Genomic DNA, 18,347 nt, shown 5'->3' on the forward strand with positions numbered 1-18,347 from the left:
CCTAATGTATTAACTGTCTCCACCCTGGAGACCCTCCCTTCCTCGTGCTCCTCTGAATGCCCCCAGCTCATGTTTCTCTTCTGGGAGCCACATCAGTGTCCCACTGCCTGGTGGGGCAGCTAAAACTCCCCTTCCCATCACCGACGCACATGAAATAAAACACAGAAGTGGTTCGGTGGTGCACAGGGTCCAGCCTGGATGGAGTTAATTTGTTTCATGGCAACATATGTGGTGATGTGGTTTGCATTTGTGGCTACAAGTGTTGATAACATGGCACTACTGTTACTCCTGAACATCCCTTGCACAKCATCAAAGCTCTCAAAGATGCTTTTTCAGGATGAGAGGAGGCTCATCTCCAGTCCAAAGGATGAAGTTTAGCCAGCCCGGCTCACCTCCCTCATCTGAGCCAGGCAGAACCTCTTGCCTCAGACAAACATCATTCTTTGGACCTTGCTATGAGGCTGATGGACCCAGAAAAGTGGTAGGCCACATTCCAGTCTCCCTCTGCCCACCCCCCATCCACAGATTAATGCAGATAATCATGTGAGAGAATCAAGTTCTTTCCACTGCCTGAAGACTGTTTTACCACTGACAAAAAAATTTAGATTTTTAGTCTCTATCATTTTCAAGAAAATAAACTGCCGTTTGGCTAGGGAAGGGAGAAGGGGAGCTATTTGATAAAACTTGATAAAGCTTCTTGCTCACTCAAATGTGATTAACTTACCACAGCTTATTAAGTTACTKTCAGCTGAACTGCAAGAAGTCCAGAGCTTACTCTTAACCTAGAGTGAATGCTAAGCAACGAGACTCAGCTTAGACCAAAAAGGGTCTCAGATGGTACCAGTGGCAATTAACATTTGTCACAAGCTAAAACTGTACACTGAGGGTGATCACAGCTCAGATGACTAACTGTAATTGCTTAATGACAGTAAATCGACCAGAGCTCCAGGTAGTCAGTCTTTTTGATTATCAAGAGATCACAGGACAATACAGCTGGGAAGGAAATTCAATAGGTCAGACCAGGCTGCCCAGGGCTGGACTGGACAGCAAAACCAATCACGCAAAGAGACACAATCTTTCAAATTTTTTACTGTTACTTGAGTGGTTTTGTACAGTTACCTAATGTACAGCTGTGTAACATTGACAAATTTCTTCAGTTGCAAAATGTAAAATAACAGGGTACAAAAATAAGCACTTTAATTGCTTTAATTCTGCTTATCATGTAAGCAAAAACAGAGGTTTATAYCCCTCATTGGCTTTTAGACCAGACTATTGCTTCCACAGGAAAGCACCATGATGTGCCAAAGCCTGGAGTCTGACATCTGCTGCCAAATTGCAGCGAGCTCCCCAGGCCTCCCAGAGAGTTCACCAGGGGCCAGCAGAGGCACAGTAGTTCTGCCATTTGTGGCATAATGCAGGACCAGACTGAACAGCACTGCATTTCCTCCCCCGCTGCTTCCCTCCTTCCCCATTATGAAGGCTGGCTGTATAGGGATAAATGCAATCCATATTTAGGACCCTCCTCAGGCTCAATCTTCCTCATCATCCCAAAACAAACTGCAATTGAGAGTCTGAGCGCTGCAAGATCAGCTCATAACTGATAAGGCAGCACCAGGTAGGATTAATTATGCAGTGTACTTTTCCTCCCCCTGCTTTTTTGCCTTGTGGTAGTGGTTGTAATCATTATACAGCTCCTTAAAGATCTCCCTCACGCCTGCTGGGAGCGATGTACTTAAGAACTTGATGTCCCGTTCAATGCAAAGGTCAAGGATGTGATATATTCCTTCTGTGAGATGTGTCTTCACAGCTGGGTGCAAAGTCACCTACAAGAAGAACAAAATTGCCTTAAACTTGAAGACAGAAAGGCAAGAAAACACCATTTCCACAGTCAGTGTACATTAAATGCTGACAACACGTCATGCTTTGCATCAGACCATCTGGAACAGCTCATTAGATAAAATCCAAGATTTTGACTTGTGCAATGTTTTCCTGATTTTTGCAAATGTTCTGCAAAACAAGCATAGCCTTTGCAGTAAAATTCATGAGCGTCTATACACATTGTTGTGGTGGCAAAGACACTGATCATCCTGGAATCACATGGGCCCTCCTCAGCTGAACCACTGTAATTAAAAAGCCCCTAAAATACTTGCCTTGGATTACACATTTCAGTAGATTCTGTACGTCTCCTATAGGCTGTATGCTAGTATGTCTCACTTTCAAATAAGCACTTCCTTTAGGCTGTTCTCTCATTTACATTGTGTAGTCAAATAACTTATCATTTAATAATCTGATATTTATCTAACATTTTTTTCTGAGGACTTCAATGTGCATGCCATAATAGAAGAAGCCTTCAAAAAGCTCAGGAGATGTACATTTCCTTGATCTKTTTTAACACCAGGAATCAGGTACCTTGCCTTAAGTCATGCAGAAAGTTGGAGGAATGACTCAGGACTCGGTGACCTGCTCCCAACATTACCTCTGCTCAACCCCACAACCAGCAGAACTGCCACTACAACCAGGAACATCAGTGCTGACTCTGGAGTCCCCTGCTGCTCTAGGCTAATTGAAATTTGTCCTGTGCTCACAAATCACTTGCTAAATACTTCAGTGGCCAAGACAGTGCTGGCCTCTGGCATCATCATGTTATTTTTGCTGCAAAACCATGTCTTATCTTTGTTGAATCCCAAAATTAGCTTTATGCCTCCAGATGTAAGCCTCTGCACTCCAGGCCTAATGAAAATTACATAAAAAGCTATCATTAAAATTCAAGCTTCTTTCTTCCATGGGCAACTAATAAACTTTCTGTTAATGAAGTGCACTCCTCATCACTGTGACAGGCTCCCGCTCTCTTTCTGCCCTAAATGTAGAACTAATGTATTTTGTCAGATCCACTAACACAGCTGGGAAAAACATATAGCAGGCATTAAGGTATATAAAGCTTCCTTTGGATCTGTGACCCTGAAGAGTTTGCATGTCCAAAAGGTCGTAATTTTCCCCTTCTCTGTCAGTTATCAATTGGTTTGTTTACAACAGATGTTACTTCTCCCTACACTGTGCAATGAAGTTGGACAACAGCTGAGCATCACAGCTCTCAGAGAATGCACGTGGCTGGGCTCTCCCTTCCTAGGGCAGAGAAATGACTGCAGAGGACAAGGGCAGGAAAACCCACAGGTACTGACAATACGGACCAGATGGCCCACTTGGGATAAGCAGCTATCTCAGAGCTGCATCACTCACATCACAAATTCATCCAGACCCTTATTTGGGCCATTCTTGCTTTGCAGCTTCCCATAAACACTAATAACACCATGGGAAACAGAATCAAAAGATTTAAACAGCTGCCACTACTGGCTGGCAGTTAATTATACTTGTAAGTGGTTTATGGTCTATATAGTTAGCACAACCAATTTGTCAAGCATTATAGAGCTCTTGATGTGAGACATTAAACGTGTGAAGAGGTATTTCACTATTGCTGAATTAAGCRACAGCTCATAGGCAACAAGCAGAAAGCACTGCCAACAGTATGAAAGAGATGCCACCCACTCCAGCAAGGAATCTTTCTAGATTGATAGAAAATAATTCACGATATAATGAGGAGGCACTGAGAGAGCTGTTACACAACCAATTCGGGAGTAAATGACTACTTAGGCCAGTAGGTTTTATCAGTCGTAGTCTGCAGACCCTTAAAAGAGTTCCAGTAAGTGCAGATGCCCACATAAAGACTTAAATCTACCAATGTGTTTTTCTCATTTATCTCTGATGGACCCTCAGGGTCTTCAGATCACAGGCAGAAAGCCACTGATCCTGACTCAGAAGAGATGAATGGTTTAAAGCGTTTTCCTCTCCCTCTGCAGAGCAACATGAAAAATGTGTCCATGCCCCATTTAAGACAGAGCCCTCCCCTTCCTCTGACATCCACCAATTCTCACCAGTCTAAGAAGCAAATAAATCATCACCTACTTGTGATACATCTATTCTAACAGACAGAAAACACTCCTTTGTCACAGTGTCTGGTGGCTCACTACACCAATTCCCCTTTACAAGCCCAAAGGTTCCACACATTCACTATGATCTGTGGTTTCAGCTATCATCCATCACTTTCCATTTCCCAGTGAAAGTATTGCACAAAGCCYTCCTGGAAGTCTCATGAGACTTTGTACTCCTCCTAATACTAAGATAAGTGTCCTTTCAACTTAAAAAGGTCGTTTGACAACTCAAATCAGGCTTACAGACTTAGATTCAGTGATGACCAGATTACAGAATTCAGAGATGGTTAAAGAGAGCAGAAGACATCTTAACAGCAATTCCCCCTTTGCTGAACTACTATGTTCACTACGTAAACGATAACCAACTTACCTGAAACACTAAATAACATGGCTAAAAAAACCCTGACATATCCCATTGTTTTGCTCCCAAAAAAAGAAAAAAAACCAACAAAACAGAAAAGTGGAAAAAAGACAGGCAATAGAGAAGGTGCCTAAGTTTAACCTCTGTAATAACCTTCATGGTTAGTTACACTGGTTACATTATAATCCTTCAGAAACAAAACACCAGTTACAATTTTTTTTTTGTAAGAGGGCCTAAAAAAAAAAGACTAAAATTTCTTTCTGTATCTCAGCCCAGGCCCAGGCCAGAACCACAAATAATCAATTTGCAGGTACTTGCACAAGCAGCATTCAAACCCTGGCAAAATCTAAATCTATTGGGCTGACAAAAATGACAAGCTGAAGTTACATGCGGATGTGAGAAAATACCGATCTGGCTCTGGCATCCATAACAACAGAAGTAGTTGCTTTCAGTAAGGACCAGAATGATACCTTTGGAACAGAAGGAGAATTACTGAAAAGCTAAAAATTCTTGCCTTGATAACATTGTTTCCATTCACTTAATCATTTAGACCACATTAAAAGATATTTTCCAGGACAATTTTCCACCATTACTTTGCCAGATGGGGCCTTAACTGCTGTCAGTCCCTAACAACTGAGTTTATCTGGGAGATAGACTTAACTATCAGATGTCTAAAGAAGACATTTTTAACAATGATGGCGGCAAAACTCTGGAACAAGGTGCCCAGAGATGTTGTGGATACCTCAACCTGGAAGCATTCAAGGCCAGCCTGGATGGGCTGTGAGCAAGCTGATCTATTTCAAGATGCCCCTGCACACTGTAGGGGAGTTGGACTAGATGACCTTTAAAGGTCACTTTCAACCTTTCAACCCAAACCATTCTCTTTATTCTATGAAGAAAAAGCAACACCCAACATTGCACTAAAGCAAAGCAGTTCTGTACTTGGGCACTGCATTGTTTTACCTTAAAACAAAAAAACAAAACAACACTGCCCACACCTTTAGAACATTTTCCAGGAGTTTGGTAAGAAAGATTGTCAGGAACTCTTGCTCAATATAACAGTCTGGATTAAACCTGCATCTCCACGAGGCATAACAACTTCTGTAACTTCACAAATTTTACAGAACTTAAGAGCTGCCTCTGGAACAGAAACTCCAAAGCCAGCACAATACTGAAGCACTTTAAAGAGGGATGAGAACATACCTTCTGCAACTCAGTCACATACTGAGCCACAATGAAAGCAGAAAACACTGTGAAGTCCTCCATTTCTGCAGCAATATGAGTATACATCCGTTCCACCAAGTGTGCACATTTCAGTATAACTTCAAACTCATCCGTGTTACCTAAAACACAAAGTGAGATGCAGCCTGGCATTTGAGGCTTGAAAACACTAGGAAAAAAGCCCCAAAGAATCACCCTTCTTCCATGACTCTTGAACTATATGAGGCCAAGGACAACCTGCCCATTTTATCTTTTCTTATCAAGCCACAGCTGGAGGCCCCCCACAACACACAATATACTTTGTATATTGTATATTGGCTACTTTGTAAGAGCACACTGACTCCAATTGCATGTGCACTGCAAGGCAAGAATTACTTGTTACAGATGTTGAAGTGCTAAAGCAGCAGTTATGGTTCCTTCCACGGTTCAGTCCCAACAAGCACTGTGGAGGAGAGAACAAGGAGACAAGAAAATAATACTCCCTACCTAGAGAAAATCAGGAGACATCTATTAGGAACAGCATACTAAGAAAGCTTTTTGATGAGATCTATTATGTAGAATATAGTGGCAAAAGCTACATCACTGAAGATATTTAAAGTGAGACTGGTGAGATCAGCTGAGAATTAACTCAGCAGGCAGAGAATGAAGAGAGCTAGCACAAACGAGGGAGAAGCAAATTCAGAAATTACTTTCATGTTGTCTGTTAAAAAAACAGAACAATCCCACAAAGATAAACAGCATCATTTTCAACTTGAGGATGTCATGGACTTATAAGATTCCTGTGACCCTTGCCTCACGTAAACATATTGCAGAAGCAAGAAAATTCTCAAATCTGGCACCAGTTTAAAATACCTTCTCCTCTATCACCAAGTCTCAGCTAATATACTCCTCCACAATGAATACATACACTTCCATTTGCCCACAATTGTAGGCAACATACTAGCTGAGATATATCTGAACATGGCACAGGCTGTAGGACATCAGTAGAAAGCTGGGATACAATTAGTTTCAGGTCATGAAGTCAGCTTGTCTCAAAACTCATCACWATTAGTAAGAGGGTATTTGTGTCCTGACCATCTTAACCACTGTAGACATCTTTGTGTCTACTTTGACAAATGCAAATTCTTTAATAATTTCCAGTAAGAAGTCTGTTTATTCCTCTTCCTTCTGAGATACTTAATTACACTAATTCCAAATTCTTAACCATACAGATACAGAGGCATCATCTAATCCCCGTTGATGCTTCAGATACATATGGAGTTCTGGCTTTATACTTAGCATGGTGACATATACTTAGAATGGTGACAATTCAGCTCCATAGTAAACACAGTTCCAGTCTCAAGAAATTCCATTTAGTAGGATCAATTTGGGATTATAACTCACACAGTGCATCACTGRAGCTCACAACCACTAGGCTTTCAGACAAAGAGATTGATAAGAGCAGGACGGGCACAGCAAGCCTTACTGGTTCCTGTCTACTTGCCAGCCAGCCAGTGAAGAATAACTTACTCACCAAAAGCAGTGCTGTCTACTTGCAGCCCCAAAGGAGCCCCAATTCCTAAGCCCACAACACCATAAAGCTCATCTTCAATTTTACATAAAGGACAGACAGGACTGAAAGTTTCAGTGCCACAGCTAGGTTTTGAGGCCTTTGCCCTGTTCAGTATCTGCTAGAGTATATAAAATTGCAGTGTGTATATATAATGGAAAGGTGGAAAAGATATGGTACCTCTGTCTCCTTTCTGACGTCCTTCATGCATGACAGAAACAACCAGACGATGGAAACTGCTCAGAAAAGATGGTGCAGCTTTCAACAGCACCTGAAAAATGACAGGAAATAAAAACATCTGAGATTACATAGCAAAGAGAGTGGAGAGGGTAGAGACTATCTTCTCATTCTGCATCCTGAGCCATTTGCGCTTCTAGAAATCAATCACAGAAAAAGGAAATGTTTTTTCTTAACCTAGCATCAAATGTTGATAAGCAATTCACAGCCAAAGAACAACAATGCAGGCACAAGCAAAGCAGGAGACCAACCACAATTATGCGATTTTGAGATTCCCAGCCTTTTAWATGCCAAGCAGTACAATGCACTTTCATACTATCAGGACAAAATATTTCAAAACCATACTAAAAAAAAAAATTCTATCACTGGTGTACTTCTTTTTTCTATCTTTCTCCCCTCCTCTCACCCCCTCACACACACACCTTYGGATGACATTGCACAATAGAGAAGAGCACTTCATGGATTCCCAGGAAGACACCATGATAGTCTTCTGTCTTCAGATGATCCAGAGGGACTGTCAGAAGAATGCTGAAGGCTAATGATACATGATGTGGATTCACAAGAACCCCTTCTCCTTGCCTTAGCAGAGCTGCCACAGTCTCTAAAATAGGTACAACTATGATGGGTATCAGTGACTGGTCCTGACAGGCCTCTTTGGTTTGCATCTACAAGACAGGGAACAGACAAGGAGGAGCACATTAGCCATCTATCATTAGTGTTGGAACACCAGAGAATCTTAAAGCTCTGACTGGAGTCAATGAAATTAGACCTGTGCAAGCTGGACTGGCACAGAGACTTCTGCACCTGAGCCATTTTCATTCACTTGTGCCCTGGGTGAGGATGAGTATCACGCATTTCAAACAAACACTGCTGTGAGCATAACTGGAAGGGCAACTATTCACCAAGGCCCCGGAAAACCAGCACTGCTTTGCACCGCTTCACAAGAATGCATTGATGCTACTCACTCCTTTACAAGCATGCAGACCTATCAAAAAAGAGCAGAAACTGCAAGGCAGTGATTCCCAGGCATTGCAGAGCCAACCTCTGATAAGTTCTTGTCTAGAGACACCTTCCTAAAAGGAAAACCTGCACCACCAACTTTATATGCTGTATAAATGAAGGACAGGAAACTTGGGTTTGATTAGTTTCAGTTAAGTTTCCCTTTCATAATTACTTTTCCCTAATACAATTATTTTTTTCTATAAGCACTTTATTCTTTTTGTTTTGCTGCTGTTGGCTTCTGCTGCAACACATGGCTGACTGTTATCTTTTCCTCTGCACAGGAGGAAACAGGAGATAGACTCTATTCTGCAGTCTGACAAGTTTCTCTCAAGCTCCATATTACATGGTGTAAGTCCATAAAATTACGGCGTACAAGAAATGGATGACCTGCACACTGCACTCACAGGAGGAGATTTATTAGAGGAAGGAGGAAAAGAAAGGTCTAGACAAAAAAAAAGTTTAGATGAATCTGGCATGGATTTGTCTGGTTTTTGTTCCTGTGTGCCTCTGTGCACATTAGATCCAACCGCTACAGACTCTAACAAATAGAAGGGGTAGGTAATGAAGTTACAATACAGAGATACTTACGGCTAAAGCTGTGATTATCTGTGGGCTGGCAAACCAGAATGCTTTCTCTTTGTCTCCACTTAATGGGCAGCTGAGCAGCAATTTGGTTAGCATAACAGCTGACAATACTTCCTACAGAAAGCAGACAATCATCAGTCAGGGTACAAGGCACATTGGCTCCTTTCAAGTACAGAAGAACTCTTTCAAGGCCAGTGGCACTTCTGAGCATTACCAGAGCCTTGACACATGAAAGGCCTCCCACCAAAACCCCTCTTTGGAAATTGTGAAGAAAGCAGCAGCTCAACAGAATTCAATACACTGAACAGCACCGACCCAAATGTACTTCATGCCACATTTATTTCAGAATCAACTTACTGTAGAAAAGRGAATATGTGACTTTCAAGAAAGGAAAGCCTTCTCACCAGCTGCCACCAGATAACAGAAGAAAGCAGAGGCAATACAGAGATACTAGTACACTATACATTAAGAATGCTGCTTTTCACAGCAGGGTTTAGTTTTTCACTTGCTAGTTGATTATACGGACTGATTTAAAAGACATTGCAATCTATATTCACATGGCAGAAATTATCTGTACAGTTCTGGAATTACAGATACACTTTCAAAAAGATGCATCAAGGATTGATGTAGTACATCTGTGTCTCCTCCTGACAAGTAAGACAGAGACAGATAACCCCCAAGTTTAATCCAAGTGTCACTCTCAAGTCAATGAGCTTTCTATGGAGCATACAGCCGACTTTTTTTGCCAAGTGTTCCACAYCTCACCACTGGTGCTTAAGCTGCTCTGGAGAAAGGCACAGAATTTAAAAAGATACAGACTGGTATCTGCTTATAGCTGAGTAGTCTTTATAGCATCAACTATCAAAAGCACAGGTGCAGGTTTGGTTTTACTTAAAAATGCCAGCATTTCTAGAAGTGCCTTTAACCTTGCAAAAAAAGACAAGGTTACACAGACAAACACTGACTGCTGGTATCCGTTGTGCAAGAGCTCTGAGCAGCAAACAGAAAAGGGCTTTCAGCATAGCCTGTAACACCACAGGTGTGTGAATTCTGTTGACAATACACAGAATCGAGACTTGCTGAGTCCTTAAGCTGCATAGAAAGTTTTTTGAGTAGGTTTCCATGATCTATCTACCTCCCAACTTATATACAGAACATAGCAGTCACCAAGCCTTTATCTATGTAAATTAATGCACTGACCATAAAGCTGGAAGGAGAAAAAAACATTAAAAATGTCATTCAGCCAACAACCGTTTTTTCAAAATACAGTAGACTGCAGAAGGAAGTTGACAATACATTAAGGTCATGCCTTACTTCAGCCTTCTGTTGCCAAACATTCCTAATTTCGAGTCCCTGCAGCACCTGCTTCATTATGGCAAAAAACTCCTCAGCASAGCAGTTTCCCAGCAGCTGGGCAAGCAACTCTGTCAGCTCCATCTCCATACTTTGGATCACTTGGGTTGTGATTCCAGGACCTGCATATTCAAGAGACAAAAGCAATCAATTCCTAAGAGAGGGACTTCCAAAGGTAAGAACAGGGCAAACTGAAAATAAAACAACTCTGTGGGTACCTTTTAAACACTCAGATACTGAGAGGGCTCAATATGCTATGTTTACGTATCTCCTCACTTGTTCAGTGACTTGATGATCTCAAGTATATCCTACCCTCAGGTTCACAGAGCAGTCATCACACCAATAAAAAGCCCTCAATAATACAGAAATACTACACCAAAGTGGGTGCACAAACCAAGGGAGCAGGCAAAACAAGTCACAGGTCTTTTCTACAAGTGGTGGCCAGAGATCCATCACAAATCACAAAAGCATAAAGCTTTTTTTTTTTTTTTTACTACTTAATGCCAATATAAACATTGAGATCACAACTGTAGTTCACTTGCACAGTAGTCTCCAAAGCAGAGTGTACACACCTCTGGGTGTCCAAAAGACAATTCACTGGGGTGTGGAAATTAGAAGTAAAATATCTTTAATAAACAAAAGAAAATTTAAATAGTTTATTTCATCTTTATCTCATGCTTTCTAAACATTTTCTTTATGCATGATTTGTAATATGCATAATGGAGTAGCACATGTATAATTTATAAGTAAATTATATTAAGGCTGCTTGTTCAATTTTTAATTTTTTTTTACTGATAAATGACGCTTGGAGACCACTGCACCAGAGCATGTCAGTAATAAGTTTGACAAATTCCAACAATTTGAAGAAGTTTGTCTCTCTTTCTAAGTGAGACAATATAAAGGAGCTATTAGGCAGCAGAGGTTATTCATGTAATCTCTAGCCTTGGCTCATTGTTTGATGATGATAAAGGCACTGACCTGTCAATATCCCACAGAATTTATATGAATTATGGGTGTTCAGCATCAAAGTTAGATAACTTCCACTGTTTTATAAACTCACCTACCAGACATAAAAGCAGATGAGTATTTCACTGTAAGATCCTTCAGATCCCCACATAAGACATTTCGCATCTGACCTGGTGCACATCAGCTGCTTCTGTGGGGCCTACTATACCCATTACACAAGTACGACACAGCACTTCAGCCCTACACCCAGAAGTATGATCTTGTTCCAGTTACTCTACTGGAACAATGCTCTACCAGGCATGAGTAAYGCAGGACCTCAACTTTATTCAGATGTTTACATCCTTCAGAAGATCATTAAAAAAATCAGATGGTGGCTCCAGCACAGGTACCACAATAWCGCCCCCTCGAAAACTTTCCTGTTATGCATTTGAAAAAGGGTAGCCTGCTGTTTTAACACAAGTAAACAGATACAGATTTTTAAAGAAGCTCTATGTTTCTTAACTCGCCATTTAACATGCCTCTGCATCACAAAATTAGCAAAGGATGTGAAGAAAAGGAGTTTTCATACCAGACAGAAGCTTTTTTATAGCAGAAACAACCATGGCTGTAGTTTCTTTTCCAGGATACAGCTCTGGCACAGAGCAGAAGACAGTTAGGAACTGCAACGCAGGCTGAAGGAACTGCAGATTACTCCCTGCACAGGGCAGCTCTTTCAGTATCTGAGAGTAAAACTCTTGGTACAGTTTAATACGGGGCCGCTCCAAAAACCCACTGGGCTCCTTCTGCCAGTCCTTCTTGACAGGATGGCTCAGATCTGCTTTGAGGAGAGTAGTGACAGATGGTATGAATGCTACAGGCAAAAGCTGGTTTGGGGTGTTACTCCGAAGACCGTGTTCAACAGTTCTGACCATCTGCAGAACTACTGGCTCCAACAGAGCAGACAGCACATCCRCAGAATGCAGTTTCTTCTCTGGCAGCTGTTGGAAGTGCAGTGTGACGACATGACACAGTGTGGTGAATGCTGCGAGCTGTAACTGCTCAGCTGCAGGATTCCAATTTTTCCAGTCTTTGCTTTTGGCTGCATCTGTGTCTGGCCTGCAGCTCACCAGGAAAGACATGAACTTTTCCAAGTTGAGCTTCACACTTTGTCTTCTTTCAATAATCATCTGGAGGAAGTTTTCCAAAAACTCTCGGACTTCCTGSACATACTGTGCCCAAACAGGAACAGTCAAGACATCAATGAAGAATTTGCTAGCTGTAAACTGGGAGGTCATGACAGCCTCAAGAATGTCGCTGGCATGTAATACCTTAAAAACAGAGCTGGCATTCCTGCCAGCTTGCAGGCACCTTAGGAGGTGGAGGCAAGTACTTAAAAACTTCAGCAATAACAATTTGCTGCAAGAGACACTAGTCCGGGTATTAACTATCAGGGACAGCAGCACAAGGTAACATCGAGTAGAGTCAGAGGCAAGAAAACTGTCTAACTTCAGAAGAGAAACAATTTCTAGCAAATACAAGCATCTTTCTAACTGATGTTCTTTCAGGATGACAGGGGAGCCATTTTTTGTTAACAATACTATACATTGGGCAACTTCCTGCAATGTCTTCCAAGACAAGCTCAGCTCATCCTTCAGCAGTTTATTTTCTGATGGCACTTCCAACGGGTCAACAGTTTTGCAAGGAGCCAGAATTTCTTCATGCCAAGGAGCATTACTCACAGACAGCTGCTGAAGTGGCAGATCTACTGAATCCCTGGTAGCAGTGGGCAGCACCGTAGCAAACTGATGAATAAGATGGGTCAGAAAAGCACATTGCAGAACCTTCATTTCTGCTAGAAGAGAGCTGTGGATTAAACCAAGGGATATCTTTCCAATGCTGATGGAAGACTCCTGGTCCGTGGCAGTTTCCTCAGCTTTGGCCAACATTAACGTCTCTAGAAGCACATCTGCAATGTACTCTACATCTTTTAAGGAAGTATACGGCAGCAGGATGGTCAGGTTGGACACGACGAGGTGCCAGTGTGCTGTGGGGTAGCTAAGCTCAYTTATCGCACTGATATCTCCATCCCACGGTTCAGATTCTCCTCKGCTGACAGTGGATCTTCCAGACTCCAGGACAAAAGCTGCAGCATGCTGCAAGGCCTGTAGGTCAGCTTCAGTCTGCATTAACATTATCTTCATTTTCTGCAGTGTGAGCAGTTCTAAGCAGTATTTACTAGTGGAGGCAAAACTATTTGCAAGTTCCATAACTCTCCCCCAACACTGCTCCTTCACACCAGGCAGGAAAGCTGAAATACCCCAGTGCCTTGCAGCAGGTTCAGTAACATTGATTTCAGCTGTTGGGGACACATATTTACTGCAGCTAACACCAAACAGTGTGTCTACCTCCACCCAAGTGTAAACAAGGAGGAGAGCAGCATCACTGGCCTTTCTTAGCCAAAGGTCTGACTTTTCTTTCTCTCTCCTAGGAGCCTGCAGCAGCTCCATCAATGGCTGAATTATTCCCTTCTGTATGTTTGCCATCAAATGCTGAGTGCGAAGCACCACAGGAGAAGGAGTGACATCATCTAGGCTCCTCATGTTGAACAGAAAAGCATGCAGCACCATGCACACTGACATCAGCTTCAAGGGCATGTCAATTGACTCTTCACAAGCTGGAATGATAAGAGTCTGGCATTTGTCCACAAAGAGACACAAGATGTCCAGAATCTGGTTGGGTGGCAGTTCAAGGAGGCACTCACGAAGCTTTACTGTCAGGCCAGCAGAGAAGACTGGTGGCCTCAGTTCATCAACAGCTGGCTGGCAAATGACTGTCAGCACCTCTTGAAAGAGCCCTGGGAACTGCCTCAGCTTGGAGTAAGTCTGGAATACAGCACTGATGAGCATCTCTTGCGGCTTCTTCGTACGTGGTTCAGAGGCCTGAGCATCAATCCAAGCTGACGACACCAAGTCATCCAGGTCTGGCTCTACTATAAGGTGGTTTAATGACAACAAGAGCTTGAGACACCTGAACCAAGCAGGAATGGAAGCTTGGGAGTGTGTCAGCAGCATCTGTGCTAGCTTCCGGTAAAACCCAAACTGCACCTCCTTGTGCCGGATACGGTCACTGGCGATATTATAGATATCATTGCTGAGGACCATGTTCAGAAGCTGTTCCAAAGCAAGCAGCTCTGTGCTCCAGTCAACAGGGGAGAGCATATCCTTCCTTCCCCCTTGTTGTAGGTCAGAGAGCCTGAGACAGTCAAAAAGCCTGCTGAGCATGTGGAAACACACAAGGTGGTTTTCTACCTTGCAGTATGAGTCCAGAAAGAGCTTATATAGAAGGGACACTGAACCAGCCACAACTGCTACATGGAGAGCAGGTTCACACAAGTCACTGCCCAGCTTGGTCTGCACTGTGTTGACTGGTAGCAAAAGAGTTTTCAAAGCTCGTTTCTTCTTCTCCTGGCGTTCCTGTTCTGGCAGCAGCTCTTCCTTGTAGAATGAGAAAAGCTCAGGCTGAAATAAGCTAGCCTGCAGCAAAGTTTCTATTTGGTTTCGTATTTCCCTGCTCAGGTGCTGACGCAYATGGCTATCATCTGCTTGTGTCCAGCTCCTCACAGCCAGCAAGTGCCTCAGGAGCAAACATGGCTGGAGCAAGTGACTTGTCACTTGCCCAAACACACGGTTTGGGTTGGTTTGCTGCCTCTGGATCAGAAGGTACTGAGCAAAGGTAAGCTGGAGGACACTGAACAAYTGGGAGCCCACTGCATCGTCAGAAGCCAGCTGCTGACATGCGAGCTTGGACAGCTTGCTGAGGAGATCAACCAAAAGCTCACACTTTGTTGTGTAAATGATGGACAGTGAAGGAGTAGAAAGGATGCCACTGGAGCAGCTCAGCACCGTGCCAATATTCTGCTGTGTTTTTTCGGAACAGGCCTCTGATAACCTTTTGTTTATGACCTGAAGAYGGGGAAAACAGAAACAAAAACAAACCCCAAAACACAGTCAATTTGGCATATTTTAAAGATAAAACTCATCATAATGAACCAACAACACCTTCTGTGAGCTCTGGCTGTAAGYAAGGGGGATGCACCAAAGCTGCTGCTGGGCCTCTCACATCATACGTCTCAAACTAGAAGCTCCACTGTCCTTGCATTTGTTTGCAGCACCAGATGAGCAAGGAAGCCCTCATGTGTACTACTGGCAACAGTATAAGACTATCCATAGTTGATCTTAATAGTTCATCCTGCAGAAAGGGACTAAGAGTAAATTTCTTCCCTTCTTGAATGGTTCCCAAAATCATGCTCCAAACAGCAACAAACCTACACACAACACACATCCCTGCTCTGATACAGGGAACTTACTTAGTAAGAATGCCCATGACTGAGTATCATCTTTTTATTTTAAAATGAGGCAGTTTCTGGTTCTAATATCTGGAATGTGACCGACTGTTCTCTTTCTCTTTGAGCGATACACATTTCTAGAGAAATAAGATTGCATTTCTCTTCCTTTTCAAACTTTGTATTGATTCCCCCACTRTTTGCTCCTTTGATCCACTGTTCATTTGTTCCCTTTTCTCTTCTTCAGATTATGTCCGCAAACAAATCCACTCACAATTTACAAATCTGCCTCTATTTCATTAAAAACCWCACCTCTCTCCTTACACCTTATCTGAATGGTTCATTTCCTCAGTTGGAACAGTGTTGGACTAAACCAGACCATTAATTCTTTCCACTGGGCCCTCTACCACCTCTGTCCTTGGTGTTCAGGGTACCCTGTCCATACCTCTGACCTAATCTTCATCCAGACAGGTTTTCATACCAGACCATGTTTAAATTTGGCACACTTTCTGCATAGTATCTCTGAAGAACAGATTTTACCCAACCAATTGGCCATACTTTACAGTTCAATTTCTGCATGTAATGACAATCTTTTCTTGTTTCCCTTCAACAGGATCAAAACTAAAAGGGTCATTTCCCCAGTCATTTTCACTGCCTTTCCATCCATTCACTAATTCTGCCATTTTTAACCTTAATGCTGCACAAATACCAAGTGTATTGCAGGACAGAAAAAGAGAAATTTTCATTATAGGTCCTGAAAGATATCAGATTAATATTTATTTCATGTAACATCTGACACTGTGAGGAAGAATCTAGTACTGCAAAAGATATGTATTGCTATCCAGAACTTTACCAAATATCCACAGTTATAGTTACCTGTGCAATTGAAAAACTGAGACCAACTGTCTTCCCACTCTTTAAGAGATCCTGTAGTCTTTTACTGTGGATAACATTGTCAAGATATGCCCAGAGTTTTTCTACAACGTCATCCTCCAGTTCAAGTTTCTTGTTGTAGTTTGAAACCAATGCATGGCTTACCCAATCGAGTAAAACCTGTTAACAGAAGGGAAAACAAGAAATCTTTAATAGCTCCCAACCAAAAACAGTATAGAAGTAGTACCTCTTCACAGTTACAGCATCTATGCCTTGAGAACTGCGGTACATCCAAGCAGAATAGCTTCTGAATGAGCAGATAAGTCAGCCCCTGAAGGTTTCAGTTCTTAAGAGCTTTCACTCTACACGTAATGTTTGCCCTAAGCTCACATGTACCATCCTAAAACAGCTTTCATGAGTGAACATCTTAAGTCTGACAACATTCTAATTCTGACAATTTATAYTGGTTAGCAAATGCAGTCTTTTAAATTAGTACTCAGATAATCAGCTAGTTTTCACTTTCTGGCAGCTGCTATTCCACTCACATTTTCCTCTTCATATACTTAAATTCATTACCTAGAAATTCAGCCCTAAGAATTTAGATGGGTGCAAAATGAAAAAGGTTAAAACCTATTAATTTAAGTTACTATTKTAGAAACGAAATCATAGTGTACAGCTATATTTAGTATTCTAAGTCACTGAAATAACAAGAACCCAAAACACATWTCTCAGATGTACAAGCCCTAGACCCCAGAGTACTACCAGGGATGGAGGATTAGGACAAGACACCCTTAACCCAGGGAAACACTGCACAGACCTTCAGAAAACAGGGTCAAAACAAAAGGAGACAGGGTGGGTTTCACGCAGAGAAAACCAAATCAGCTACTAAGCAGAAGTCCACAAACCCACATGCACAAGTTCCTTGCAATCCACATACATAACAAATTCTGAGCACCAGAGAATATACATCTAGATACTTTGAGACCACCCACAGTGAAGTTCCTGTTTTTAATTATGACCAAAAGGATCTGACTTAGAGCATCCTGTAGTGGACATAGTACCGACAGCAATAACAGCTCTGAAGACAACGATTTCTCATCTCTGAGACAGAACATAGGCACCACCCTCTCTACAAGAAAGCTTCTTCCATCCTGCACTAATGCAAGTCTTTATGTTGAAGCTACCTGCAATATGTTGTTATAAAAACACTTCATGTAACGAAATGAAGAGTTGATCACAATCCTAAATCAGCTCTATATTTACAGTGCTATCAGCTACCTAGAAGCTAGATCTGGATTTTAACAATTGATTCATCCGCAGCAGCAATCCACCATTGGTATTTTCTTCTTTCATCATTATTCACCACTAAAATGTACTCACTTGCTCCTTATTAGGCAGGACGCACTGGTGAGAAATCCACGCGAACCGGGCTAGTTTGAGTCTGTCCTCCCAAGAAGTCTTGGCGCTTTTCAGCTTCAGGTAAATCCCGGAGTAGATCACTGCCATGAGGGCAGCACGTGGGAAATGCGAAGAGGCAGACAAGCGTCTGGAAGAAACGCCAGGCAAAGAGAAGGCGGTCGGACGGGCAGCGGCCCCGCACCCCGACACTCACCCACGTGGCACCGCTCGGGCCCCAGGCGCTCCCTCCACCCCGCCAGCCGCCCACGGCCCCGCTTCTCCGTGCCCACCTCTCTCCCACCAGCCCCCAGTCCCACTCGCCTTCCTGTCCGTTCGCAGGGACGTCACTGCCCGGCCCCACCGTGCCGTCCCGGCCGACCCCTGTCCCCGCAAAGCAGCGCCAGCCGAGCGCCGAGCGCCGAGCACGGGAGGCGGTACGCTGGGGGGAGCCCGCGCCCATTGGCGGCCAGAGGGCGCTTGCGCGGCCCCGGCCCC

The 18,347-nt window shown here is 42.8% G+C and overlaps 1 protein-coding gene across 2 annotated transcripts; it reads right to left on the minus strand.

The window, feature by feature from the left end:
* Positions 1-1,082: 1,082 nt before the first annotated feature.
* On the minus strand, positions 1,083-18,283 carry URB2 (URB2 ribosome biogenesis homolog). Of its 2 annotated transcripts, none has more exons than XM_057368414.1 (10): positions 18,174-18,283; positions 17,835-18,000; positions 16,458-16,634; positions 11,829-15,201; positions 10,256-10,416; positions 8,945-9,055; positions 7,777-8,019; positions 7,298-7,388; positions 5,551-5,690; positions 1,083-1,823 (listed from the first exon to the last, which is right to left on the minus strand). In XM_057368414.1, exons 2-10 carry the CDS (start codon positions 17,958-17,960, stop codon positions 1,626-1,628), a joined length of 4,620 nt encoding a protein of 1,539 aa, XP_057224397.1. In that variant the 5' UTR covers positions 17,961-18,000; positions 18,174-18,283; the 3' UTR covers positions 1,083-1,625. The 2 variants fall into 2 exon arrangements, with proteins under 2 accessions (XP_057224397.1, XP_057224398.1); XM_057368415.1 differs by having other exon boundaries at positions 18,143-18,283.
* Positions 18,284-18,347: the final 64 nt, after the last annotated feature.

Source organism: Malurus melanocephalus, unplaced genomic scaffold (genome assembly GCF_030028575.1).
Source record: "Malurus melanocephalus ecotype Western Australia unplaced genomic scaffold, MMel_1.1 scaffold_92, whole genome shotgun sequence".
NCBI lineage: Eukaryota > Metazoa > Chordata > Aves > Passeriformes > Maluridae > Malurus > Malurus melanocephalus.